The sequence below is a fragment of the Pygoscelis adeliae genome, unplaced genomic scaffold (genome assembly GCF_000699105.1).
Source record: "Pygoscelis adeliae isolate BGI_AS28 unplaced genomic scaffold, ASM69910v1 Scaffold71, whole genome shotgun sequence".
In the NCBI taxonomy this organism is placed as follows: Eukaryota; Metazoa; Chordata; class Aves; order Sphenisciformes; family Spheniscidae; genus Pygoscelis; species Pygoscelis adeliae.
Genome location: NW_008824356.1, coordinates 4,904,178 through 4,931,185, shown reverse-complemented (window position 1 = coordinate 4,931,185; position 27,008 = coordinate 4,904,178). Strand labels below are relative to the sequence as shown.

Below are 27,008 nucleotides of genomic sequence, written 5' to 3'. Positions count from 1 at the left end.
GGGGTGCCTCCGCGGCCGGGGTCCCGGCGGGGCGGAGGGGAGGTGGGCACCCCCGAGAGCTCACTGCCGGCCCCCGCGTCTTCCTCCGTTGCAGGCCTGCCCCCCAGCTGGACGGGCTGTTCCTGCGGCGCTTCCTGCGGCTGCAGGCCGTCCTCTTCCCCGGGTGGCCCTCCCCGGGCGCCCTGATGTTCCTGACGCTGCTCTGCGTCGCCTTGCTGGGTGAGCCGGGGGTGGTGGGGATGGGGGGCCGCACCCCACATCTGCTCCCCATTCCCCCGTGCCCCCCCTTCGCCGTGCCACCGCTGTCCTTCATTTTCTTCCCGTGCTTGCCTCTTTCCTCCAGAGCAGCTGGTTATTTACCAGGTCGGCGTCATCCCCAGCCAGTACTATGAGGTCCTAGGGAACAAGGACTTCTCCGGGTTCAAAACACTGACTGCCGTTGCCCTGACTCTGATCGTAGTGAACTCCACGGTAAGACAGGCCAGAGTCTCCCGCCTCTTGGGAGGGGAGGGGAAGGCTGCCCATGGCTCCTGGCGTGATCCTGGTAACAAAGGATCTGGGTCTGCCCTTGCCCTGTTAGGTAGCTACGTGTGGGACAGATCACTGGTACGAACTGTTAGTTTTTATTTCATTTTGGGAAATGTTTGTTCTTCTCGCTCATCTCTTCCTGTCTGCCTCCTCGCTCTCATTCCAGCTAAAAAGCTTTGACCAGTTTATCTGCAACATGATGTACGTGAGCTGGAGGAAATCCCTCACCGAATACCTCCACAGCTGCTACTTCCAGGGCCAGGTCTACTACAGCCTGCACGTGCTGCGCGAGGACATCGATAACCCGTAGGCTGCCTGTGGCTTCTCTCAGCCTCTTGCTTGGCTTCTTGTGGGCTGCTCCGTGCCTTTTCCTGACTTCTCTCTGTCTCTGGGTAGGGGCTTGAGCCCTAGAAGCTTTTGTCATCTAGGCACAAATACCCTCATCAGCCCTGGGTGGGAGGTGGTACCTGTTGCTGGGATCTCCCGTGACTGCCGGTCATGATGGTTTTAGGGATAGGATGTTTCTGTTGTGAGGAAAATGGAGGCTCGGCAGAACAGGGATCTAGTGCTGCTATAAAACATGCTGTCTGCAAACTCAACCCTTGACACTCAGTGTGACGTTGCAAAGGGCCTGGCTGGAGTCGGAGAGCACTGCCTCTCCTTGCCTTCACGCAGCCAGCACATTATGATGGTTGCTGTTGTTCTGTTTGAACTTCAGCCACCAGAGTCTCCAGCTGAACACAGTTTTGTTCAGGTTTTTAGTGGTTTTGGTAACCATTGGAGCCACATCCAGGAAGGGCTTTGTTTTGCGCTGTATGAGGGCTGCATTTCCCCTTTCCTGTTCTTAGGAAGGAAATGTCAGGGGTGACTTGAAATATGAGAGAAGGAGGAGCATTCAGTCCCTCCTTGCTTATCCCAGCCCACCCTGAGATCCCCTTCCAGTTTGCTTCATGCACTATCCTGCTTACTGCAGAGTTGCTGATCTACCTGGGCTGTGCAGCGAAGGTGGAACGTCTCCTTTCCTTACAACTGCCTGCTGACCCTGGCCTTCCAGCCTGTCCTTGCGCACAGGACACTGCTGCCATAGTTACGCACTTTGAAGAGTTAAAGATCCTGCATTAGATACCATGTGAGAGGTAGAGGCTTTTTTTCCCCTCCAGATTTTAAAGAAGTTATTATTAAATACTTGCTGATAAACTAGAAACCAGGGGATAACTTCTTACAAATTGTGTGGCTTTATACAGTTGTTTTGAGATGCCAAGCTCTCCTCCCCTGGAGGGGACACCCCTGGCCTAGTCACTGCACTGGTGCCATCTCCCATGTTGGTGGCACCAGAGGAGACCAAGCCCGGGGTCCCTGTGAGAAATGGCTGTGTTGCAGGGACTCCTAACTGTTGCTAACAGTGGTGACCTCAAGGAACTGAAGCAGCCTCTGTACTTCTGCTACCCAGTGCTCCTGGCTGCCTGTCCTTCCCCCTTCAATGCACAGCATGGTGGTCTGTGTAGCTGCACAGTGAAATCATGCTGGGTGTCTTGGATGGTTTTTTTGTCTATCGTTTCTCAGCCAGACCCGTTCCCTAGCTGCTTCTGCTGGCCCAGTGCTAGGAGACAGCCCGAGTAAGAGCAACCAGCTGTGCACAGGGGGAGCAGCAAGCAAGGAAAGGGCTTAACTTGGGTCAAACAGCCCTACTGCCAAACATGAAATCACAGCTTCGTGATGCTGATGCACTTTCCAGCTGCTGTCAGGGTTCCTCCCACCCTTATTAAATGTTCATTTCTGATAGTGTTTTGCAGTGGTATGGAGTTGCAAGGAGAGGTTAAAAAGGCATGCCTGTCACCAAGGCATGCAGCGCTTCCCAGGCGGTGTAGCACATTGGCCGTAGCCAGAAGCTCCTGCACGCCTGTCTCTTCCTTTGGTGGGGGGCGTGGAAGGGGAGGACAGGGGCCCCTCACCACATGACTGTCCTGCTCAGGTTTATTTTTAACCAGGGAATGTGTTCACATTGTGCAGTGAAATGCATGAGATAACTGGGTCAGTCTGCTCCGCAGCGATAGAGCCGGTTCTCCTGACCTTAGCAGACCAAACGTGTGGGATTGCTGCAGAGTATTTTTCATTACCACCTTGCTTCTGCTCAAACATCCGATCTTATTGTTTAGTGTCTTTTTGGTGCCACTACAAAAATTCTCTTTATCTTGCGATTCCTTGATGAGAATTTTTTCCCTGCACCGGGTACTGAGAATGAACTAGAGCGACAAAGTGACCTCCCATTAGGCAGTGCAAACCAAACTGAGTGTTAGATGCACAGTGTCATCCATCTAGAAAGAATGAAGAGTGGGTTCTGATTGGCATACAAACACTTGTGGCTCCTAGCAGGGCATTTGAGTTGATGTTTATGTGTTATCATTACATGTTGCTTAATAGCTCGTAAAAAGCAATATCCTGCCATGAGTCTGTAGCACAACTTAAATTATAACTTTATGGGAACAATTACAGTCTGAGGAAAAGGAAAAATGATGACTGTAAGGTCAGTCAGGGTGAGAGCTGCCCCAAAATTAAATCTATTGCTGTTTCAGGACTGCAAAAGAGTTGAGAGATGAATGTCATCGTTGTTGTATCTGTACTGATGGCTAAGCAGCAGTCCAGCCTTGCTCTTCATTCTGGACTTCAGCATTCGCAGTCACAGCCTTTCCACCTGTGCTTAGCGTATCAGACTGAAGCCCTCATTCATGTGCTCTGAACAGATGAGGTGCCAAGGGAGCAAATATGCTGAAATCCTTTCCAATTACCCCAAGTGCAACTCCTGTTCAGCAGTGGGATGGATGGGACCTGAGGGTCTGTCACCCATGTGCCTGCTGCCGATGGGGCGAGGAGGCTTGGTGTGCTGCTGCCTGCTCTTGTGGTATGGGTGCAGCAAAGGGACTGGAGGGCACTCCATGCAGAGCAAAGGGACCAGCTACTGTGGAAGGGTGGCTTTGATGGAAGCGTTTGCAAATATTTGATGGCTAGCAAAGGCCTGGCCTGTGCCCTAGCCAGTCCTGGTAGCTCTGGTGCCTGAGATGCAGCACCAGTACTGAAGGTTTGGGGGAGAGTCAGTAGTTTCTGGTAGTACAGGGGTGGGTCCAGGAGAGGAGTAAAGGACAAGGATGCAGAGACCTTTAGCACAGAGTTGGACAATGTTGTGGAAAGTGGAACAAGGGGTTAATACAAGGAACAGGGTGAAAGTAACAGCAGGAGCTGTTCTTCCTGGGTGCCAGGAAGGCCCTTGGGTGGGTCCTGCTGGGCCATGGAAATTGTCTCCTGTGGGGGAATGGGAGTCACAGCTGCAGGTCCCTCCCAGGCAGGGTTGTTCACCTGCACCCGTCCTAAGTTCAGGCAATGAAACAGCCTGGCTTGTGCCCTGTTAGGGAGTTAGTACTTGCTCCTGGGCTTTAACAGTGTCAATGGCTCTTTGTGTTGAGCAGGGACCAGCGCATCAGCCAGGATGTGGAGAGATTCTGCAGGCAGCTCAGCTCCATGGCCAGTAAGCTCATCATCTCACCCTTCACGCTGGCCTACTACACGTACCAGTGCTTCCACAGGTAAACACCCATCCTGGCCCTGCTTTCACGCCTCTTTCCTATGCTGTTTTTTTGGAGCCTGGTGCCCACGTTACAACTCCCCAGATGGACACTCGTACATGTGGGTTAGTGGTCTTTGCACTCCAAAGGGAATTCTGCCTCGGGGATGCTGGGGTGTGCAGTGTTGGCCCCCAAACCTCTGTGAAAGCCAAGGGAAGTGATAGTTGCGGGCTCTGACTGCTTGAGCCTGACGGTGCTGGGGTGTCCCTTTGCTTGGATTATTGGCTGACCTCTCTTTCTCCTCCTCTGTAGCACAGGCTGGCTAGGCCCAGTGAGCATCTTTGGGTATTTCATCATTGGGACGATGGTCAACAAGGTATTGATGAGCCCAATTGTGTCTAAACTTGTGCAGCAGGAAAAACTGGAGGGGGATTTCAGGTGAGTCCCAGCAGAGCAGCATTTTCACTGCCTCTTGGCAGCTCCTGTGAAAGCTGCATTTTTGTCCCCATTCAGTGCTATGTACGCAGCTACTTCTCTTGTCTGTGACTTTCTCCACACAGAGAAACCCACCTGCGCAATGCTGCCCCAAAGTCCGTGTACTGAGCCCCTGCCACCCCTTTCACTGCCCTGTGTCATGGCAGGCAGTGCCCTTGGTTCAGTCTCCTGGTTCAGTCTCCAGGCTGCTTGCCTGGTCATTGCTGTTGCTGGTGCCTCTGCTAGGGCATTGGATGCGTTGAAGGAAACTGCACAAGAAATTGGGTGCAGATGCAAGTTCAGTGAACTGCATCTACTGACCGAAATCAAGTTTCTGCTTCACCACCATCTTCGTGAAGTGCCCAAACGAGCACAGTCTTTCCATATGCTCTGTAACTCATCTCCTCCCATTTCCCTGCAGGATTGGCTGGGTGTGTGGCAGGGGCTTTGCAGCTTTTCCTGGGGCTCAGGGCATCCAGGGACAGCAGCAGAAGCTGGTGTGGCACAGGGAGCTCAGACCAGGGTAGTTGGTTGTGGTGATTCTGTATGGTGGAGATGCTGGGCTAGCAAACGGGAGGCCCAAGGGCTGAGAAGATGCGCACAGAAAGCGGGATACTAAACAAATGCACCACTGAGCTGGCCCAGAATGATGTCACCTTGTGCTAAGCCTTGGTCTCCGGTGCCTTTTTGAGTCTGTTGAGTATTTCTGTCAAGAGATGCCTCGGATCGGTGCTCTGACAGATGCAAGATGAGTTTCCTCTAGCAAGGATGTTGGCTACATAATTCACTGGGCATTTATGCACAATCCTGATCTTTTTTTTTTGGGTTGTCCAGGTTCAAGCACATGCAGATTCGTGTCAATGCGGAACCAGCTGCTTTCTACAGGTTAGTAGCATTCATTTCTTTATGTCCTCATAAGGATCCTCCCAGCTTGGGCCATCCTTGATGTATTCATGTATCCCAGAGGAGTCCAAGTCCTGTTGCTGCAGCCGGAGGTTTCTGTCCCCTCCATTCCGCTGCAGCGTCATACAGCCCTGCCACTGTTCTCCTTTGCATTCTGCACATCATCCACAGAAATACTCCGCAGCAGCTGGAGACAACTATTTTTTCTCTGCCTCCCTTCTAACATTCTCAGAGGCCTGATACAGATTCAGTGCTGGCTTAGAGACCATTGCTGATGTTTTGCCAGGTTCTTACCTGGAAGATTGCTTGAGGTCTCATTGCATCTTGTCAGGATGTTCCCCTGGGGACTTGTTGCAGGTTGCTTCTGGTCCCATCCTGCTGCTGCTAACCTGCGTGTCTTCTGTGGGTATGCTAGCTGTTGCCTGGCCTCCTCACCTCTGCTTGCTCCTCTAGATCAAGTGCCCTGACCCTCCCAACACTGTACTGCTACTCTCTGAATTTGTTCAGTGCCCTTTAACCCAGAGCTGAGCACACAGTCGGGAGCCCGGCAGCACCTTCCCGCTTAGTGATGCCCTGAAGTCTGTTAGCTGCTGCTTGGAGCTTTTAAGGTGTTTCACAGAAATGGCTAGAACCCAGGAAAAGGGCCACGATTTTACTGTAGCTTGTGTTGGGGTGCCTGGTCGGTGGCAGGAGGTCGTTGCTCCTCTCTTGTCATGTGTCTGCCTTTGCCCTGCGTGTTGTGAAATCGCGCTTCTTCCAGGAATTTAAGCAAGCGGCAGCTGTCCTGTCTCTGGTCTTCCCTGCCTGTGATCTGTATTTGGCTCACTTGTAGTGACTGAGCATTTCAAGTGTTGTGCTGTCCCCAAAGTGGTTTGATTCAAAATCACCAATTTCATACAGATTTATATTGACAGGCATGAAACTCTGATTTAAATAACTGAAATCAATCTTGATTTGCATTGGCAAGTTTGAGTTATTTCTTTGTGGACTGGTTGATTCTTATTGGTTGATGATAATTTTTCTTAATGGAGAGGATACTCTAATGACGTGCCCTTATTTAAACTGCAGTACTTCTCCTCACAATTTTGAAGTTTTTTATTCTGTTACTAAGTAGAAAATGGAAAGTGAATTATTATACCAGCAAACGGAGTGTCTTAATTCAGTACAGTTCATTAGTAGAAAAGCTTCACTTGGTGGGAAACTAGAATTTAATTGAATTGCACAAGCCCAGGCATTTTCATGGTATGAATCTTAACTCAAAATAAAGGAATTTTTTAAAAGGTTGCATTCCTAGAATCTTGCAAGAGGAGGAGCACGTGGTGAGTGGTTGGTTTTGATTCAGGACTTCTCTAGCTTGTAGAAGCTGTTAGGTCTTGTCCTCTTGCACCTGCCTAACCATTGTTTTCGTAAAGGAAGAAACAAAACCTGAGCACTGTCACCTTTTTACTTCTTTGGTTTCTAAGCCTTTGGCAAACTTGCTTTAAAAGTTAACTGAATGGGAGGAAAAGCTGAAACCAATACAGCAATCTCTCCTCATCTGCAAAAGAAATAATAGCTCTGGTCCCCGGTGCCTTCCTCACCTTTAACTCCTTGTGTCCAAGGCTTTGCCCTTTCCGAATACTCAGCAGCAAAGACTGCAGCTCAGTAGTTACCTGAGATGGGTTGTAGGGCAGTAATGCCAAATTGATTCTAACTGGATGTATTTTTGAGAAAGAAAATGTATTTTTCTAAGAACCAGGAATCTTTAAAAGTGAGGCTCTTAAAAAACCTTAATTTGTATTTTTTTGTACAGCTCCTGGCCCTATCTGCTCGGGCCCTAGTGATTCCCCCGTTGCACGGACCGTGGTGGGAGCGTGGGTGTGTGCTGGGCACAAGCCTGTGTTGGGTGGCAGGAGCAATAGCTGCCGCGGCAGGTGGGAGTCTGGAGAGAGATGTGGAGCTCTCTCTGCATTTTGCCACCTGAGGGCAGCCCAGCCCTTGTGAAGGAGCAGAAGGAGCTGCCACGCTTGCTGAAGATGGTGGTTTAGAGCCGAGATGTGCCTCCTTGCTACTGGCTCAGCCTGGCTGTGGGAGCATCACCGCTAGCTCAGGTGGTGGGCGACCCCCTGATGCCTGCGGAGATACCCCTGGGAAGGGGGGGGCTGCGGGGCTGATGTCACCCACACTGGGGGCTGCACTGCTCGGGACTTGTCCGTGTCCCACTCCTCTGGGGTGGGGAATGGGAAGAGGCGGACTGGGGCTGCCAGCTGTGTTGGCTTGCTGTCACCTCCTGGACTCACCTCTGCCCTCTCCTTTCTGGCTCCAGCTGTGTAGCAGTGTCGTCCCTCTCTTCCAACCAGGCTCTGCTTGGAAAGTGTGTGTGACCTTGGGTGTGCATTGCTCCAGGCTGGGGCCTCGCTGATGGTGTCTGGCCTTGCCTCACCTCCTCCTGTGTGCAACAGCAGCATCCACAGGCTCTGGGAGAGATTTTCAGGGCTGCTTGTTTCAGCCAGAGTTTCTTAGTGAAGTTCTTCAGGAAGGTGCTCTCGTCTGTTCAGTTTCTGTTCAACAAAGAGCTTGTTGCTTGGAGGCTAAGGTGCCAGACCCTTTCCAAGCCTCAGTCCTAAAACCCCATGCTTTGACCTCATCGCAGTGCTCCCGGGATGTCTGTGGCATGTTGCAATCTTGTTTTACAGGGCCGGGCGAGTGGAGCACATGCGCACGGACCGGAGGCTGCAGAGTCTGCTGCAGACCCAGAGGGAGCTGATAGGCAAGGAGCTGTGGCTATACAGTGAGTGGGGAGTTTTGGGGGTGAAGTGGGGCGTGTGGTAGCTCCATTGCGGTAGTCCACAGGCTTGGGAATCCCTACTGCTAGAGCAGCAGTGCTGGGTTTTCCTCTCCCACCTCTTGCTGGTGCATGAAAGCGCTGAGGGTGAACAGGGGGTGCCGCCTGCCTGCAGTCCTAAATGGGAATCCTGCTGTGAAAAAGCCTCGTAAAGAGCAAAGTTGTGGAGGACCCAACTAAGTCAGAGAATGCAAGCCCCAAAAGGGGGATCTGCAGAAATCTGTGCTTTTTGTGGGGCACGTGTTCAATGGCCAGGAAGAGAGGGAAGGGCTTGAGCTTTGGGGAAGGAGAAGACTCTGTATAAGTGGTTGGGAGCTGTGGAAACTTCTTTCCTATAGAGCCTGTCCCTTGAGTATAGTTGTCCCCTGAAAATCTCCCTTCTCCCATTGTCACTGGGTCCAGGTTTGGGCGTTACATGACCACTACCAAGACAGCTCTTCCTCATCTCACCAGCATAGCGAGCTTCTGGGCGACATAAGGGAGGGAGAGCCCTGAACGCAGGTGTCTCTGTGGGAGTTTGGGGTCTTAAGTCTTTCTGCCTGTCCTGTGCTCCAAGACAGATTTCACAGCCAACCGTCTCACCCCAGAGCTTCCTTTTTGTCTTCCTTCCTGTTTCTTGTGAGTCAGCCAGGCCTCTGAAGAGTACAAACAAGCAGGCAAAGTGGCTTTTGCCCCATGGTGGTTCCTGAGCTGTGTGTCTGGATGATGTTTCTCTGCTCAGGGGCCTGCCCCAAAGTGCTCTTTGATTGGCAAATGGATTTTCACCCTGGTGCTTGTGCTGTCCTGCGAAATGGGTTCTTCTGCTCTGGTGCATCGTGAAGGGCTGAGGCAAGACCATGGGTCTTTCTCTGACTGGGCTCATGGGCTGCGCTTGAGCCTGGCTGGGACAGAGGTTCCCACTCTAACTCACTGTCTTCTCTCAATGTGCTTCTGCCCAGTTGGGATCAACACCTTTGACTACCTGGGCAGCATCCTGAGTTACGTGGTCATTGCCATTCCCATCTTTTCTGGGGTCTACGGTGACCTGAGTCCAACAGAGCTCAGTGCCCTTGTCAGCAAGGTGAGCTAAGGGTGATCTCCCAGGCCCCATTGTGGAGGGTGAGCAGACACTGAGGATGGAGGTTTCATGTGGGGCTGGTGGCATTGGGGCTGGATAACCTGCAGCAATTGACCTTCAGGTTAGACTGTCCCTGCCCATGGTGGTACGGAAATGGGAGCTTGGAGCCAGGTGGTGTATGATTAACCTGGGGGTGAGAGCTGTCAAGGACACATCTGCATAAGTGTTTCCTAGCTCGGACCTCTGTGTCTAAAAAAAAGGGAGGTCAGAAAGCCTCTGGCTTTCAGTGGTGTGGGTGGGGATTGGGTCTGCGCAGTGCTGCAAGTCCAGGTTATGCCCTGGGCTGCTGCTCGCAGTGAGCCTGGGCCACCTGTGGGGCTGAGCTGGCTTGCATTCACCTTCTTGACCTGACTCGTTCCCAGATACTCAAAACTGGCTTGTGATAGAGAATGCAGAGCTAAAAATAGCTAAGTTGGCACTGCATGCTGAAACGCCCTGCTCTGAGCCATGTATGGTGCTGGGGCAGAGCTAGTGGCATGGTTCTGCGTGACTTAGATGGGGCGAGCGTGCTGGGCCCTGGGCTGCCCAGCAAGCACTCTGCAAACACCATCACTGTGTGGCAGGAGATGTGTTCACCTGGCAAAAACTGCTGTACTGAGCAGGGAAGCCCTGCTCCATCCAAATACGGTCATCATCTCCTTCACTCACACTGCCCCGGGTGACTTCTCCACCCCTCCTTCATCTTGCTGGGACTGCTGACGTGGCCAAATGTCTGGACTCCTTGGCTGCCTCCTTGCAGACATGGAGGAAAGGGCAGTGCCCCAGCTCAGTGCTGACCCTTGCTCTGGCATGTGATTTCTCCCCAGAATGCCTTTGTTTCTATCTACCTCATCAGCTGCTTCAGCCAGCTCATAGATCTCTTCAGCACCGTGACCGATGTAGCTGGCTACACGCACAGGTGAGCTTCTCTGTGGGCAGGTCTCTGCAGGAAAGGGAAATGCAGGACAAGACTCTGCCCAGGTCTGTGCTAAATAAATAAGAAACAGTTGCTTGTGAGCAAGCACGGACAAGTTTGGATATTGTGAGGAGGCTGCTGGAGTTGTCCCTGGCATTCATGCAACCTCTTGTTTGTTTAGGATTGGTGAACTGCAGGAGACCTTGCTGAGCCTTGGCAGAAAAAAAAATGATAACTACTCAGAAGCCAAAGCCAGCTGGGATTTGGATGGGTGAGTCTACTCTCAGCAACTGGCTGGCTTGCAGCTTACGTGCCAGAGTGTGGGGCTGTCACGGGATGGAGGTGGCCCTTGGTGTCACAGCCTGTTGCATGCAGTTGGTTGGAGTAGGCAGTGCTCACTGTGAGTTGTCATTCCCGGGGCGCGTGGAGCAGGGCTGCTGTCACAGAGGCACAGGAGGTCTAAGGTGCCTGATCTTTGCCAGTCTCGGCGTGATTGCTTACCCCCAGATCTCTCCTCCTTTGTCTTGGTGGTGGCCCGGCAGCCATTCTGGGGAGGACCCAGTGCCAAGGGACACAGCTTTCCTTCTGGAGCGAGTGACGCTCTCGGTGCCATCCTCTGGCAAGCTGCTCATCAAGGACTTGAGCCTCAGGATCTCACAAGGAAACAGTGTGATGATTGTGGGGAACACTGGCACGGGGAAGACATCTCTCTTGAGGGTCCTTGGGGGACTCTGGGAGAGCACGCGGGGTAAGGACTGCTGCTTACCACAGCCTTCTCTTTCTCAACCAGGGCTGCCCTGAGTTTGGAAGGTGGCAGTGTGGGGTTGTGAGGCCAGTGCCACCTTGTGATGGTGAATGTATCATTGATGCATTGGAGCCACCCATCTCTATCGCATACTCTGCTCTGGCTCTCATTGCTTTGCCCTGTGTTGCAAGTCATCTTTTTGGGGATTTGTTGGCTACTTCATGGGGCAGGACTGCACAGGGGGCGGTGGGGAGTTGCTGGCTGGCGCTGCAGGCTTGGCATGAGCGTGTCTCTGTGCAGGGAGCATCAAGATGCTGACCTGCTTTGGCCCCCGGGGAGTGGTGTTCCTGCCACAGCGTCCCTTCTTCACCGACGGAAGCCTGCGTGAGCAGGTGAGCCCAGGGGCTGCCCCTACTCCGGCCCCAGCTCTGCTCCCAGCTGTGGTTGTGCCCTGCGAACTTGTGTGCTGCAGAAAGGTCTGCAAGAGGGAGGATGTCTGTGGCTGCTCCTTCCCTCGTGCCTGAGTTCATGCCACTGGCATTGCATCTCTGATGGACTGTGTCCAGCTCCCTCTGACATGGCTTCTTTTGCTCTGTTAAACAGGTTATCTATCCCCTGAAGGAGATCTATCCAGTTTCAGGTATGTGGAAATTCCTTAGAGCAATTAGCCAACCCTGTGGTGCAGCTCCCTGTCCTGTATCCAGTGCAGCTTCTCCCCTACCATGCCCCATCAGGAGCGCTCATCCATTTTGCTTTTGTTGCTCTCTACTTTTCCCTAGATGGTTTACTTTAGTGTAGGTTAAGGTCAGTTCTGTGTTCCCTCCCTTTTGGGAGGGAACACATTCTCTTGATAAGAACATATTCTCTTGATGCAATGTGGACAAGCTGGCCATGCTCTGTGTGTTGTGCTAGACATCTGATATATGTTGAGGCACCTTGCTCTTGGGATACATCTGATCTTTCTAGTACAACCTGCCTTTGGGCAAGCCATGTTTGCCTTCATCTCATTTTCCATCCACCTCCATCTTTCACTGTTCCTCTTTTTCAAATGATGTCCCAGGGCCTTGCATGCTGTCAAGGTCAGACTACATGGATCCTTTCTCTCCCCTGCCCTCTTCCCAAGCCAGACCACACGTGGTCTGCTGCAGCTTGCACATGTCCAGGTTTAAGTTTCTGTCTGAGTGAAGCAGTGTTATGTGCTGCTTTCAAACACTTGGGAGTCACAGTCTTGCAGAGAGTAACTGCAGCCATCAGCTACTATTGTGGCTCTTCGGCAGCTTCAGAGAGGTCCATGGCAGATGCACAGCCCTTCTGCTCAGCTTCCATAGCTGCTGACTGTACCAGCTCAAGTGTGTGTTCTGCTCCACAGCTGGTTCACCCTGAGGTTTTTCCCATCCTACATAGGATCCTTTTGCTGGCTGTTAATGGAGCCCTGCTCCCGTGACTCCACCACCTGCAGCGTACAGGGGGCAGTCAGCCATAAGAGAGTAGCTGGTGGGCAGGGCCTTGGCAATTGAAGCCTGGATCCTTGTGTTCTGGCTGTGTCCATCTGTGAACATGGACTGAGCCAAGTCTCAGGTGTACCTGTGGAGCCCAGCTACTTCCTGGCATGCTGCTCACAGGCATGGTTAACATTTTTAAGGAAGGTCAGTCTTTGGGAGCTCTCTGTGCCAAAGCTCAGGACCTGATATAGTTAAGTGGTCGAGTTGGCTACACTGGACTTCAGGAGATCCTCCAATCCTTCCCTCCTGCCCCACCGACTCCTTGCAGCTGTGGCCTCAGCACACATTGCGTCTGCTTATGCTTTACTGCTTTCTCTCCTAGGGTCTGCAGATGATGAGAGAATTGTGCGATTTCTGGAGCTGGCTGGGCTGGTGAGTCCCCGGTAGTGCTGCTGCCTTCTTTCCTGGTGCTGCCAGAGAGAGAAGAAGGGATGAGGTTTTGTGGCAGCACAGTGTGACCGTGTGCTGGACACGTCCGGGGACATTGTCTGCAGCTGGGACAGGACTGTCCATGGGACAGGCAGAGGAGGAGGGATACAGAGCAACTTCAGCTCAAGGAGGAAAAGGGGGAGTAGCAGGAAGAGGGTGGTTATGCTCAGGGCCATGGGCTGACAGGGTTGGGGGCTGTGTTCACAAGTCTGCTGTGCTCTCTGCAGACTGATTTGCTGGTGAGGGCTGGAGGACTGGACAAGCAGGTAGACTGGAACTGGTAAGGGAGCTCGCTGTCTGCATGAATTTGGGCGATCCCTCTGGGTGGGGAACACTTCTAAGCCGATGCACATTGCTGCTGGAGTTAATGAACATCTGTGTCCTGTGGGAGGTGGGCAGTATACAGCGGCAAAGCCTTTCTGCCCCAAGCATCAATGCCAACAATCACCAGCCTTGCTGCTCTGCAGGCAGCTGACTGTGCACAGGAGTGCAGAGCCCGTCCCAGCGTGGAGGGGGACACGGGGGACACACAGGAACAGTTGCTTGCTGGGGTCTCCGATATCGGCAACCATAAGCTCTTCAGCAAACGAGCTCTTTTTGTTGAGGGAGATTTTGAATCTTGACCCTGCTACAGGTATGACATCCTGTCCCCAGGGGAGATGCAGAGGCTCTCGTTTGCACGGCTCTTCTACCTCCAGCCAAAATATGCAGGTGAGTGAGTGACTGCAAAAGAAAAGGGGGGAAAAAAAGGCAGGGCCTTTGATGTAAAGAGAAGCTGGTGTAAAGAGACAGCTCATGAAATCCTTTCTTTGCTAGGAACGTGCTTTGTCTTGGCCATTATTTTAGCAGTGTAGCACACAGAGGATCCAGGGGTGAAAACATTTCATTATCTGTGTGGAGGGTGGTAAATCAAGAGGCTGTATGTAAGACATTCTCTTCTTAGGGAACTAGTGATTAATGTTCTTGGTCCAGGTGCAATGGCACCTGAAGAAGGCCCCTCTCAGCATGCTCACCAGTTGCTACGTAAAGAAGCATGCATGCTAGGGAGTGTGGTGTCAGCTGCCGTATCTGAAGCTCATGAACCTCTGTAGGGTTGTGGAAGCAATGTGGGAAATTTAGCTGTAACGCAGCAAAAGAAGACAAGGAGCAGTGGGAGAAATGGTCCTGAGAGATCACAGAAGCAGCTCCCATTAGCAGATGGGGCTAATTTCTTTGCGCACCTAGATTGCTAGTGACTGCTGGGGGCTGAGGGATGCTGTTGGAGGACTTGTCACGAGGACCAGGGTGGGTGTGGGTGAACAGAGCCAGTACCAGTAGCAAGTAGCCACATGTAAGTACTTCTCTTCCCCTGAAGCCTGTGGCACAGCTCAGTGCTGTCTGGGCAGAAGGAACCTGAGGATTGCAAACTAAAAGCTGTGGAGAATGATGTAAAACAAATTTAATCTGTCTGCTCTAGATCTGTAGTATTTACCCTTAACTGACGGGATCCAGCCATCCTGGATGCTCCAGCTGGGGTCTGGGCCAGAGGGGTGCACAGGCTGCTGCTCAACCTGGCGCTCTGGCACACGGCCTGCCTTCAGAAGGTCGCGTCTTGGCTTTCACAATGGTGGGGACGAGGCAGCGGCTGGCAGCTGTTGAGGGAGAGGAATGAGGTGAACGGCACTGTTTGGGTGGATTTGAGGGCTTGTGGGGAAGGTCAGCTTTCCCAGTTGACTGACACCAGCTGTGCCAGAGGAAAATCAGAGTCCTTAGGCTTCTCCTCGCTTGCCTTCTGCAGATGCTCTTGGTGAACTCTCATTAATATGTGAAATGTTCTTGGCAGTTGCTGCTCTTTTGCCTAGGGGGACGTGACTGGTCGGGAGAGGATTTGGCTTACACTTTTCTCTCAGTGCTAGATGAAGCCACCAGTGCCCTGACTGAAGAGGTGGAGCATGAACTGTACCGTGTGTGCCTTCAGCTGGGCATGACGCTGATCAGCGTGGGACACAGGGCCAGCCTGGAAAAGGTGAGATGGGGAGACAGCACTCCACGCCTCCCTGGTGGTGGCAAGACAGGGGAGGTAGAGGGGGTCCCTGGCAAGCAGAAGGGAGTGACTGAGGCTGGAGAGCCTCACTGTGGGAGGACATGCCCTCGTAGAGACATCCTTCAGTCATGTTATTGAATTGCAGTTCCATAGCTGGATTTTGAAACTTCATGGGGAGGGAAGATGGGAGCTCACTCGATGCGAGAAGATGAAGCGGCTCCCAGCTGGGGAAGGATGCTGAAAAACATGCCCTTGTCTGGCCAGCTGCAGAACCTGCACATGCATGGGAGAGCTCTGAACAGCAGCCATGGAGCTGCCAAGCCAGCAGCTGTCAACAAGGGATTCGTCTGGTGCAAGACCAGTTCTGGATTTTGCTGATGGACACAGAGCCAAGTCTGAACTCATGGTGTGGGGTTCTGCCAGGAGCAGACCTCCCTGCCTGTCATGGGGGAAAGGGCTGAGCTGCCAGCCTGCCAAAAGAGAAGATGCTGCCTCATGGGCTTGTAGAAGCAATGGTCAGAGGAACCTTCACTTGTCCAGGATGCAGTGGTGCAAGGCTAGGATGCAGCCTCCTGTTCTGCCCTCTGTGCCTTGCTGGGACCTCTGTCTTTTTGATACACAGCTCTGCAGAACAGACTTCTGTACCTGTGGCTCTGTTGAGGGTTGTGCTCCCCAGCAGGAGCCAAGGGATGCACTGTAAGGGGAGGGGAATGCTGGCAGAGAGAAGGGGCATGTCTCTGCTCTCCTTATGACACAGGGTTACAGGTCAAAGGAGCATTTTTGTATTAAAATCTGGGGCCTGTTTTCCAATGATGCTTATGGAGAAGAGTCAGTATTTGTTAACCAGACTGCTGCACCTTTTCCTTCTGGGTTTTGTGTTGGAGGAGATGCTTGTATATTGGCAATGGTCCTGGACTAGACTACTGCTGAAGAGCAGAGCAGGGGTAGGAGTAATACACCTATCCAGGGCTGGGCATCCTGCTCTGCTGCTACCTCCACAGCTACTGCAAGGCACAAGGAACCCCAAGGAGGGCTTTTGGCCCTCTGCTTTTAGGGGAGGAAACAGAGCTTGCCTCCCCTTGCTGTTCTGCCTATGATGAGTCATGTTCTCTCCCCTGCCTCCCATAGGTGTGTGGAGACAGAGGTTTTGAGGATCTCTGTGTTGCGGAGAGGTCACTCTGAGACTGCAGTGGAGGTATGATCTCTCAGCACTTACTGGCCACCAGTTGCTTAGTGATATTTCTGTATGTGGCCCTGGTTCTGCAATGGATGAGCAGGAGGTAGCAGAGCCAAACTAGCAGCTCTTCTGCCCCTCCACCAGGTGCTTGCATCCCTCTATGATGTGCTGCACGGCTTCATGGTCATCCAGTGTGGTTAGGTCCCCAAGCTCACTGGCCTTGTCCTCCATGATTTTCTTTAGCGCCCCATGCATAATCTTCCCCGAGCATGTCTTGGGCAGCTGGTGTGTGACCTGTGATGGGGAGGAGCAGAGCTAAGGCTGAGGGAAAGGGGTTGGCCAGGCTGCCGGGGTGGGTGTTGGATCAGCCTGCATGTGTTATCTGAATGTAGTCTGGAACCGCATACTTAGCAATCTTTGAGATCAGCTCCCCTAGCTCAGCAGTGAGTGTCTCCTGCGTGTAGCCACTGTCCTTTAGCACAAAAAATGTGTAGGCTCCTGGCAGAAGGACCACCAGGTTACTGAGCACTATGTGCAGCATGTTCCTGAGAGCCTGCCTGGACCTAGTGCCAGGAGAGGTCCCTCTCTGCTGGTAGCCTCAGGGGATGCTCTGTAGCCTGAGCTGTAAGTGCTTTCGGCCATGGTGCTGCTGCTGCCGCCTTATGCAAAGCCCAGCTGCTATAATATGTAGGTTGTGATAGCTGTGCTGAGATCCCCACTAACATGCTGTACGGCATTGGCACAGCATTGCTACCAGGGGTTGGTGTGACAGTGCCACTTCCCACTGCAGTGCACTAGCCCCGGGAGAGACATTTCAGAGGCAGGAAAGCAAGCACCTTACCTTCTCCCTTGATCTCATGTGGGTAGCTGATGACGGCAGACTCTGCCACTGCCACGTGGTGATTCTGGAAGAGAACAGGGCTGGGGTTTGGCTCAGTGCTTTCGGCAGGCTGGCTGCCACCTGGGAGGTGCCCTGACCTGGCTTGGCTGCTGCAGCCCGTGGTAATGCGGAGAGATAAGGAAGGGCCTCAGATGGCCTCTGCCCTTTTTCCTTCTTGCCTCAGCAGGTCTGTCTGCAAACACAAGTCTTCCCCCCTGTCCCTGGCTGCTCTAGGCTTGCACCTTCTAGACCCTGTTCTGTGCCTCCAGATTGCTCCTCCAGGTCCCACAATCTACTGGCCCACGGATGCTCCTCCTTAACATGCCTGGCTGCCGCTTTGGGATTCGCCCACTTACAGCATCAGCCTTACCAGACTTTGTCCCTCCCTTGCTGCAGAGAGCCAGAATGGGAGGGGAGAGGGTGGGAAGCTGTTCCCACAGGCAGGGTGTGGGTTCAACACTGTTCCCTGCTGCTATAGCAGCAGTGTGTTTCTGTGTAGGTATTTCAAAGAGGCTTCCCTGAGCACCACCAGTGCACCTTCGCTGTCCCCTTGGGTGGCTTTACCTCCCACCCACACCTCTTACCACAACATCCTCCACCTCCGCAGTGCCCAGCCGGTGTCTGCTGATGTTAATGATGTCGTCCAGCCATCCTGTCAGCTGGTTGTAGCCCTCACTGGTACGATACACACCATCCCTGGTGAAGAAAAACCCTGCAGTGTCCAGAACCGTGCCATGGTCACTTGTTGCAGTGAGCATGTGGGCTGCTCACCAGCCGTGCTCTCACCTCGCCCCCTTCTCTCTGTTGGCACCAGGGCTCATGTACTCTGCTCCTTCCTCAACTGCTCAGGGTCAAGGTGCCTACCTTCCTTCTTAGTCTTCTGCCTCTGTCGGTACCTGTTCTATCATCAGGCTCCTTCCCTCATTCTGCAGTGCACTGGCTAATGCCCAGCCTGCCTCACCACCGCAAGCTGGGAGCACTTTGCTCCAGTGGAGGTGCCTGTAGTCCTGCTTCTTCTCCCCTTTGCTTCACATCAAGACACACACACTCTTGGTCTTGCTCAGTGCCTCCAGATGAGTGACAGAAGCTGACAGGGTTTGCAAGAGATGCACCAAGAGGCCTCTCTGTGCTTGAGGGGACTGGGGGCAGAAGGACAAATCCACTGCCCTAAAACCACATGTGATCCAATGGGGAAGGTTGGTGTGAGAGACCCATTCCCAGGGCAGTGCTGAGGTATTGGGCACGGGGAGATGAAGGGCCTCAACACTGTGGAGGGTCTCTGAAAGAACGAAGCAGCAGTACCAGCTCTCCTGAGTCCTGCCCCTGTGCAGAAAACCAGCAGGCAGACCCAACTGTACTCAACCAAACACCTCTGCAGTGACCTGCCATGCGTTTTCCTTGCCTGGATAAGGAGTCAGATAGGTTTCCAGAAATCTCGTCGTCATTGTAAATGGTTCATGCCACTGACCAGGCTTGCGAGATGCAAACGGCTACAGAGATGTTGTTTTCAAGAAGGACATTTCCCTGTAAAATAGTTACCTTTCAGTAATCATGGCTGAGGGTACTTGGGATGTTTAGTCATTGCCTATTTAACAACACTGTGATGGAAATATCACGGAAGGCAGTGAGGAAAGTCCTGTGCTCCCGTCTCCAATGGGACAGGCTCAGTCTCTCCCAGCAGATGTCTGCAACCAGCTGCCTACCATGGTGGGACGCAGGGCCCCTCCAGGGAGGCTGGCTGTCCCTGCCTGGCTACCTCACCTTGGAAAGACATGGGCCAGGGAGCCCAAGCACAGCCCGTCTTGTCAGGACAGAGCAAGCTAGAAAACAACTCAACTTCTACACTAGTTGGAAGAACAGCTTCCCTGTTAGTCCCTTTCCGGTAAAGAAGGTTGCTGTCTAGCAGAGGTGAGCAGGAAAGACGCGCTTACAGATTTTTGCTCCCATCAGCAAGTACATGCTGCAAGTGCCTGGGGGAAAGCAGGCTGAGCCAGTGCCTGGGCTGCAGGTTATAAATGTACCTTGTCATCCAGGAGGGAGGGGCTGATCCCAAAAAAGGATCTCGTAGCCATGCCTGGAAGTATTTCAGCTCCAGGATTAGAAGGACAGGGTGAGATACAAATGCCTCCTGTTTCTGAAGCAAAAGAAACTGTAATGCTCATCAAAGTCAGGGACAAGAGGAAAGCCAGGTAGCACTGCTTGGCCAACAGCCTTTGCCCTGGCCCTCGCTGCATCCTGCTGGACCACAGGCTGGGGCTGGGTTTGCCAGAGAGCTGCGGAAGGCTCTTTGCGGAAGGATGATCCTGCTCATTTAGTTCAGCAGAGATCTGCTCCCTACCATCAACTCCCCCGTGTTTCTCTGGGTTAGCTTTAAAGGCCATTTCTCTCTCTCATGTTTTGGTGCCCGTGGCCCCTTACGGCATTGCTCATACAAGAGTGTCAGTAACAACCATTCCCACTTGGCCAACAAAGCAGCAGGTCACTCCTAAAGCCTGGGAGAACAGAAGCTGGAATGAGGGATCGTACGCGTCTCACCAGTTTGCCACCACGTCTCCACTACTGGGCACTGTGTCTCATCGACCACACAGAAGTACCACTCCCACGCTTCCTTGTTGATGGGTTCCCCTACTGCAAGGGGAAAGACAAGGGGATAGAGCTGAAAGATCAGGTCAAAGACACAGCTTCCCAGGGCCTGCTCGCGGAGCCACCCCCAAATAGCACAGTCTCCCGACTTTCTGCTCTCATGTGCTGCTGCTCTTGGCATTTGTGGGAAGAGGCACAACCTGATGCCCAAGGATTTGCTGCTCCAGCCCATGCCACCAGCAGTTCCCTCAGCTGAGCACTTTGAGAGAAGAGTGGTCATACTTCTTCACCCATTCATCACCGTATCTCGGGAGCAGGCAGATCACAGCGGGCACCCCATAGAACTGGTTAATTTCTAACCTCTCCACTGTTGCTGTATGGCAGCCTGGAATGGAAACAGGGCCAGTAACCATCCACACAGGTCCTCCCAGCCCGAGACCAAGACAGAGGGAGAGGAGGTGAGAGCAAGGGCTCTTTAGCAGTGCCTGGACCTTCAGCCAAGCTAATGCCACACTGGGAAGGACTAAGGCAGTCCAGGAGCAGCAGCGGCCCCTTTTCTTCCACATCTCCTAGCTCTGCTACTTTCCCTGCTGCAGGGAGGGACAGGGAGAAACAGCTTCACCCCTGAAGAAGCAGCAGTGACTTCCTAACCAGAAGAAAAGACTTCCCCTCACAGCTCTCTGCTGGGCACAGCCTATGGTCTGCTCCTGCAGCAGCAGAACCATTGCTTCCTGTGACCTGGCATCAAACCACCAGCTCCCTGCCTGCTGTGGGTCTCGCAGGGTGGCTGTGGCATGTCCCAGCTCCCCTGAGACACCTCACTCGCCAGGGTTAGGATGGACAGGAGTGCTCTCAAAGAGCACTGTGGTGCCGCCATTGCAGAGTGGGCCGTAGACCACATACCTGTGCCCCGTGATCCAGCCGATGTCTGCCAGGCAGCCAAAGATGTCCCTGTCCTGGTAGTTGAACACGTACTGCGCAAGAGAGGAGAGGCAGTGAGGGGTATGGCCTGGGCCTGCCCTCCCGGCAAGGGCGACAACGGGGAACAGTGTACCCTCTCTCAGTCCTAACGTTATTGCATCCTTCCGTCTTCCCACTACCCCTGCAGGGACACCTTCTTCCTGCAGAGAATTTTTTTAAAACATTATCAGAAAAAAAATAAAATGTCAGGTGCTTTATAAAGGTGCAGGAGAGAGACACTTTAAAAAAAAAAAACCACACGGCCAAATTTGCTCTTTTCCAAAGGAGAGAGCTACAGCCTTTCCTTCCCTCTGCTTGTGTCTAGACAAGGCTGATCCAAGTATCCTGTAGCATCAAAACGGGAGAACTTTCAGGGTGAGGATGGTCCCTCTGCACTTAGATGACCGCGTGGAAGGAAAGGAGTTGTAGGCAAGGGCAATGTGGTGGAGGACTCCATGAGCCACCCCCAGGCACTGCTGGGCTCCAAATGCACAGTAAACACTCAGGAAAACCCTGAGCTCAGCAAGGAGCCCAGTGTAGGAGCACTGAGACAGCGAGCAGAGGGACTGTGAGATGCCTTGATCCAGAGTTGCCCCAGCTTCCCCGCAGGAGTTGGCACCTCTCTGCCTTAGCTGGGTGAGTGCAGCCCTGTGCCTGCAGGCAGGCAGAAAGCAGAACAAGCTCTTCTTCCCACTGCCCCATTTATTCCTCAGGAGACCCTTGGCTGCAAGGCTGGAGTAAGAGGGAACAATGCCTGCCCTGTGCAGGGCAGAACTGAGTGCTGTCAGACTGGCAGCAACACGTCCAGCTTCCTCAAGCACTCTCCTTTGTTTCCTTTACTCAGCACCAAGAAAGCTCCCCAGGGGCCCATCTCCCACTAGCCCATCACTTCTCACCTTCTGCACTGGCATCTGCTGTTTTGGACCTTCCCATCTCTTCCTGCAGCTCCCTCTCTGCAGGCTGCCAGCTGGAGGCTCCAGAACCTCAAGTGCTCCAGGGTGCTTGTAACAGAAACGTCCCCTGCTTGCTCCGTCTCTTTTTAACCAAACGGTGAATTATGGTAGCAGCGGTCTGCCCCATCCAACTGAGATGAGCGTGCCAGCCTTGTGTCATGGGTTTCCAGCGCTTCTGGGTGTTAACATGGCTACATGCTGTTCACTCCCTGCATTGCCATTCTGGGATGGCAGTCCTGGCTCTTGCAAACCAGCTCTGATGGTCTCGAGGGGGTCACGTATCATGCTGGGCACCGCTGTACAGACAGCTTAGCTCACAGGAAAACCAAGGACTTCTACACCCCCCCTGCACATACCCCAGGAGGTTTGGCCTCCAGCACTCAAGGCTGACAGAGAAGACCCAGCCAGCCCTGAGCTTGCTGCCTCATAGGGTGCGTGGTATGAGGCACTACTGGAACTTCAGTCACGCACAGGGAGAGCCAGACTCAAAGCTAAGGGACTGTTCAGAAAGGAACTCCCTCTTCCAGATGACTCCATATAATGTCTTAGGAAATGTCCCTTGCAACCATTCCTGCAGCCAAGTGCAGCTCCATGCTGCGCTCAGTGCTCTTTTATCCAGCTCTGTTAGAGTCTGCTTTGGGCATGCTAGGTGTTAAAGGCTTTCCTCCTCCCAAAGATGACCCACACTCTTCAGGTATAGACCCTTTGTCTTGAGGGCACTCACCAGCTTTTACACATATCCTCAAATGTGCCCCTCCCAGAAGCACTGCCTTCAATCTTCCACCTGAGCTGGGGTAGTTACACTTAGGGAAAGCAAGCCAGAGGTTTTAGGAGCAAATTGGCTTCTTCCTCCTCTCCCAGTAGTATAAAATTACCCTTGCAAGACTGAGCATCCCACCCAATGATTCAGTCTAGGATAGGGCAGTGAAAGAAAGAAGAAAGACAAGAAGGTAGCTCAGAGGAGTATGTGTTTGGGAGGTCCTGCTCCGGAGCATGTGTTGCTCTTCCCCACTAACTAGGCAGATGTGCTCTACTGGGCTGATGCCCTAGGAGGGCTTCCCAGAGACTTTGCTCTGGATAAATACGAGCTCATGGTGCAACAAGACGGCATATCTATTCCCTGCACTGCCTATGAACTGCTAGCTCATGAGCGCTCTGTGGCTGGGATCCATTACCTTGTGTGTGAGAGCACCAAACAGCAAGTAACCAGCTTGGGAATGAACCAGACCCTTGGGTTTGCCGGTACTGCCTGATGCGTAAAGAAGGGATAATGTCTTCACTGTCCATGACAGCAGGCTCACAGCACACACCCTCCTTCATCATCTGCTGCAGGAGAGAGCACAGCAGTTCTCTCTTGGGGTCTCACAGGCTTCCCTGTGTTGTCCCTACACCCACTTGTGCACCTCTCCCCCAAGCCACCCTCTGAGCACCTACACCACCCTGCTCCCCCCATACCAGCCTCCCCACCTCTGCACCTCCATTCCCCTTGCCCACCAGCCTGAACTTTCGCCTTGCTGAACTGGCAAATGCTCTCCTCAGCCAGAGCAGACCTGCTGAGTAAGAGGCAGCTATTTTTACGCTGCCGCTGCTCTGACCAGCACAGAAGTCTTCCAGGAAGCCTTTCTAACACTAATTGCTTGCAGATGGGATGAGCAGAGGCAGGGAGACTTCTGTGCAGCTCCAGGGAGCTAAGAGCAATGCATGGCAGGGGCTCGCCTCTTCAGAAACAGTGCTCCATGCTGACAGCCTTGCCATCCTGTGTGCCATGAATAACAGGCACACGAGCAACCTCACTGCCTGCTTCGTCGGACACAAGCTGCCAGCGGCGCTCACAGAGGGTGCCAGGTCTGCCAGCAGAGCAGTGTGTGACAGTGCAGTGGCAGTCCAAGGCTGGGCTCACAACGTGTTAGCCCATGTCTGGGGTGTTTCTAGCCCCTGGTCCACCCTGCTACGAGCCCTGGTTTGCACTGCCTGCCCCTGACAGTATGGGGCTGGTGCTGTGGGAAGAGCCACCAGTTATCCATCCTGATGGTTCCTGGGACTGTTCCGAACTCGTGTGCAGCTCCAGTTGCTGCTGCTGCTGCAGGACAATGTCCCCACATCGTGTCAACGCCAGCAAAATTGTCATGGCCAGCCAGGGCCCTCTCTCCACCCCCTGTCCCTGCTCCTGGAGCAGGCACATTGCCCAGGGGAAGCAGCAGTAAAGCTGGGCAGCCTCTCACCTCCTCCAGCAGCATGTCCAGGGCTGTCATGAGAACCTTGCTGTCAGTCCTCATGGAAACCAGAACCCGTTTCCCTCCTGGGCACTGCTTCACAGCCTGGTCCACTGTCTTCTTTAGCTCAATAACCTTGCCGCCTCTCAGCCCCTGGTTCACTGTGGTCACCATCTCTGACTGGGCTGCAGAAGACAGAAGAGCCACATAAGCAGCTCTGCCCCCCTCCATCAGTCACACAGCAGTTTGGCTCTACCATGACCCTGCACCTCTCCCTCTGTCTCCCAGTCCCTGTTACTCATGTCCTCCATTTAGCAAAAACAGCAGCTTTGCATCTTTGTTTCCCGTTCATTCCTGCCTGTGTTGCATCCCCTCAGAGGAGACGCTGTATCCCAGCCCTTCAGTCCCTTGGATGAAGGAGAGAACCAGTCCATCCCATGGGCTGGAAGATATTTAGTGAGCCCATGCCATTTCCTGGGGTGCTAATCCCTGCTCCATGGCCATACGTCATGGCAGTACACCCTCAGTTAGCCCAGGGAGTCTTACTCAGAGAACCTTTGCCATCAGCACAACCCTGAGCTGAACCAACAAGCTTAGCACTGTTCCCCAAGGGAAACGTGTCCCTGTTACCCACCGACTCTTATCATCCCAGATCCTGTCTGCTAGGGACTCTGCACTGAACCCAGCAAACATCACAGTGTGCACAGAGTCAATGTGGGCACAGGCCAGCATGCTAGCTACCGCCGGTGGGCACGGGCACATGTAGATTGTCAGTCTGTCACCTGATTTCACCCCTTGCTGTTTCAAGATGTTTCCCAGGCAGCATGTCCGCTCCAGCAGTTCCCTGCCCAAAGAAGCAATGGCACAGTTAGAGACTTTCTTGCAGATCTTACCTGCATGCATAAAGATGGGGGGCCTGAGAGTCACAGGTACGCAGCTTACATCCCTACGCACCCTAACCCCCCACGCTGGAAATCCATGGGAGAGCTGTAAAATGTCAGTGGGAAGGAAAGGAGAAGACAGTCACTAACATGGGCCATTATTTATGGAAAAGAAATAAATCAGAATTGCCTCTGTACAGAGCCTGACACTGTCACTGGCCAGCATGAGGAGCAAGCCATGGGGCCAGCAATGGCCACTGGCAATTCCTCTGACTCAGCAAGCCCACACCACCTCAGCTGACTTTCCTGATGATAGCCTGCACATTTCTTATCAGCCCATACAACTGGAGTGACACGCTACCCTGCAAGGCTGGAGGCTATACATGAGCAGTTAGATATCTTCCCCCATGAAAACAGAGCCCCGTGCTTTGCTAAAGCTGGGAAGGTCAAGTCCTCCAGAGCTTGTGCCCATCAGTGAGAACAACAGCTGTAGGAAAGTGGTGAGCAAAATGATGCTTCTCCTGAGAAGCATCCCTCCCAGAAACTACGGCTTTGCTGTCAGTGACTCATTTCATGGAAGGGCTCTCCATGCAGGGAGATTGGCAGGGGTGGATGGTCGTGTTTGTCATGTGAGGTCTGGAGCCAGAGAAGACAGGAGAACTTGTTCTGTGTGCAGAGGGATTTAAGTGGATTCTGCGTCGGAGACTCAGAGAGCAGGCAAATTGAGCTGGAAGATGGGGGGCCTCAGACCAACCTAGCAGGCAGTCCCCCAGACAGCCAAACCCAGCAGCGCTGCTGACGTGCGGATGAGCATGGGACATCCCAACACCCATGTGGCTGTGAATCTGGCCTCTCTTGCAGACCATTTACCTGCAATTTTAGACACCAGGAACCTTGCTGAGAAGGCACTCGTGTGACTTTCCCATGTGGTCTTACCTACAAGCATTGCAGTGCTGCCACGAGGGGCTTACATCTGCCTCCCCAGCTGGGTAGGGACCCCTCGGGGTCCAGAGAGTTAATCAGGAGGTAGGCTGAAGTCTCAGATCAGCACAGGCAAGCCAGCAGCCACCATACTGTTGATCTATCTATGTGAAGGGATGCAGCATCCCCTCACATGACACGCATCACCAGATCAGTCCTGTGCAGCGTTTATGCACACTCAGTATGTCCCTTGTACGCTGAGAAGTAAGTACTGACCTGTACGTGACCCGCACCTCTTCTCCTTGTTCATCCTTCTCCCAGATTAAGGCCACTTTGTCTGAGGCTACATGGACATGTCAGTCCAGGAAATTCACTGGAAAAAATGACCCAGTCTCATTGCCAGAGCAACACTCAGTACCTCTTAACTCCCATAAAGCCAGCACTGGCAGTCCCGTTTTCAGATCAGAGTCAGGGCTGGTGTGAGTCTTCTCAGCATTAGCCTCATGCGTCCACTGAAACAACCTTTGTGGATACCAGCTGGCAGATCACAAGCACCGTCCCAAGCCCGTTACACTCCTCACCACTCCAATACCTACCAATCCCCACTATCAGCTTCCTCCTTAATTGCAACCTAATGCAGTCCAGAGCAGAAACTGCCTGAAGTCCCTTTGGAGGTCACATCCCCAATGCCCTCAGAGGGCCTGGCGAACATTAACTCAGCCATCACTCCACCCAGCACTGCCTTGCAGCTGCCTCTGGGGTGGACTAGGGCGGTTTTTTAGTGGCGGTGCTCCTAAATAACAAATGTAGGACGAAGCAAAGCTCTGCGCAGGAAGGCTGCACGGTGCATTTGTCCAAGATGGAAGAGAGCCAGGGCCAGGAGTGCACAGCCCCTGGCTTTCCAGGGACATGGTAGGCTGAGACTTTGGCTGTAATTCTTCTGAGAAAAGTTTCCCATGTTGCTGGCAGCTGCAGCTTCCTCAGAAGCCTTGTTCCACTCTGTGTTTTCCTTAAACCTGCTACTGAGGTCATGGGATGATGCAGCAGCCCCAGTTTGCATACCAAAATGCATTTTTCTCCTGACCGTTTGTAGTTTTCTGGGAGAGAAAGAAACACACATGAAAGGGGGAACAGTAAGATCTCAAATCCCAAAGGCAAATAACTCCTGCTCTCCTGCCCAAACAGACTGTGTAAGACCTGACTTCTGGGAGGTTTGTCTCGTATTTTGAACACTGGGACCAACAGCGCTGTGAGCAGGACACAGCATCACCAGCCTCTATGTCTTCTCCTGGTAGCCCCCTAAGGCAGTAGCCCCAGCCCACAAAAGAGCCTCCCATGGCTGTGGGGACTTCCAGTACCACTCATTACTCCTGTATTTTGCTTTCTGCAAATACATACTGCCTTCGCTGGGCAGGGATAACCTAGTGCAACGCTCCCTGCTAA

General features: G+C 53.1%; 1 protein-coding gene and 1 pseudogene across 1 annotated transcript in view; one reads left to right on the top strand and one right to left on the bottom strand.

Moving 5' to 3' along the window:
* The window catches only part of ABCD4 (ATP-binding cassette, sub-family D (ALD), member 4), a 22,191-nt gene extending 6,381 nt beyond the window's left edge, over positions 1-15,810 (top strand). Inside the window, exons 2-19 of the mRNA XM_009319478.1 lie at positions 95-219; positions 344-471; positions 695-834; positions 3,990-4,106; positions 4,398-4,523; positions 5,394-5,444; positions 8,138-8,232; positions 9,225-9,346; positions 10,210-10,301; positions 10,480-10,569; positions 10,841-11,046; positions 11,344-11,435; positions 11,647-11,683; positions 12,868-12,917; positions 13,202-13,254; positions 13,609-13,685; positions 14,864-14,979; positions 15,143-15,810. Coding sequence (XP_009317753.1) covers positions 95-219; positions 344-471; positions 695-834; positions 3,990-4,106; positions 4,398-4,523; positions 5,394-5,444; positions 8,138-8,232; positions 9,225-9,346; positions 10,210-10,301; positions 10,480-10,569; positions 10,841-11,046; positions 11,344-11,435; positions 11,647-11,683; positions 12,868-12,917; positions 13,202-13,254; positions 13,609-13,685; positions 14,864-14,979; positions 15,143-15,238 — 1,813 coding nt within the window. The 3' untranslated portion in view covers positions 15,239-15,810. The remainder of the gene's footprint in view (positions 1-94; positions 220-343; positions 472-694; positions 835-3,989; positions 4,107-4,397; positions 4,524-5,393; positions 5,445-8,137; positions 8,233-9,224; positions 9,347-10,209; positions 10,302-10,479; positions 10,570-10,840; positions 11,047-11,343; positions 11,436-11,646; positions 11,684-12,867; positions 12,918-13,201; positions 13,255-13,608; positions 13,686-14,863; positions 14,980-15,142) is intronic.
* A 481-nt stretch (positions 15,811-16,291) lies between these two features.
* LOC103913033 overlaps positions 16,292-27,008 on the bottom strand; it is a 17,370-nt pseudogene continuing 6,653 nt past the window's right edge.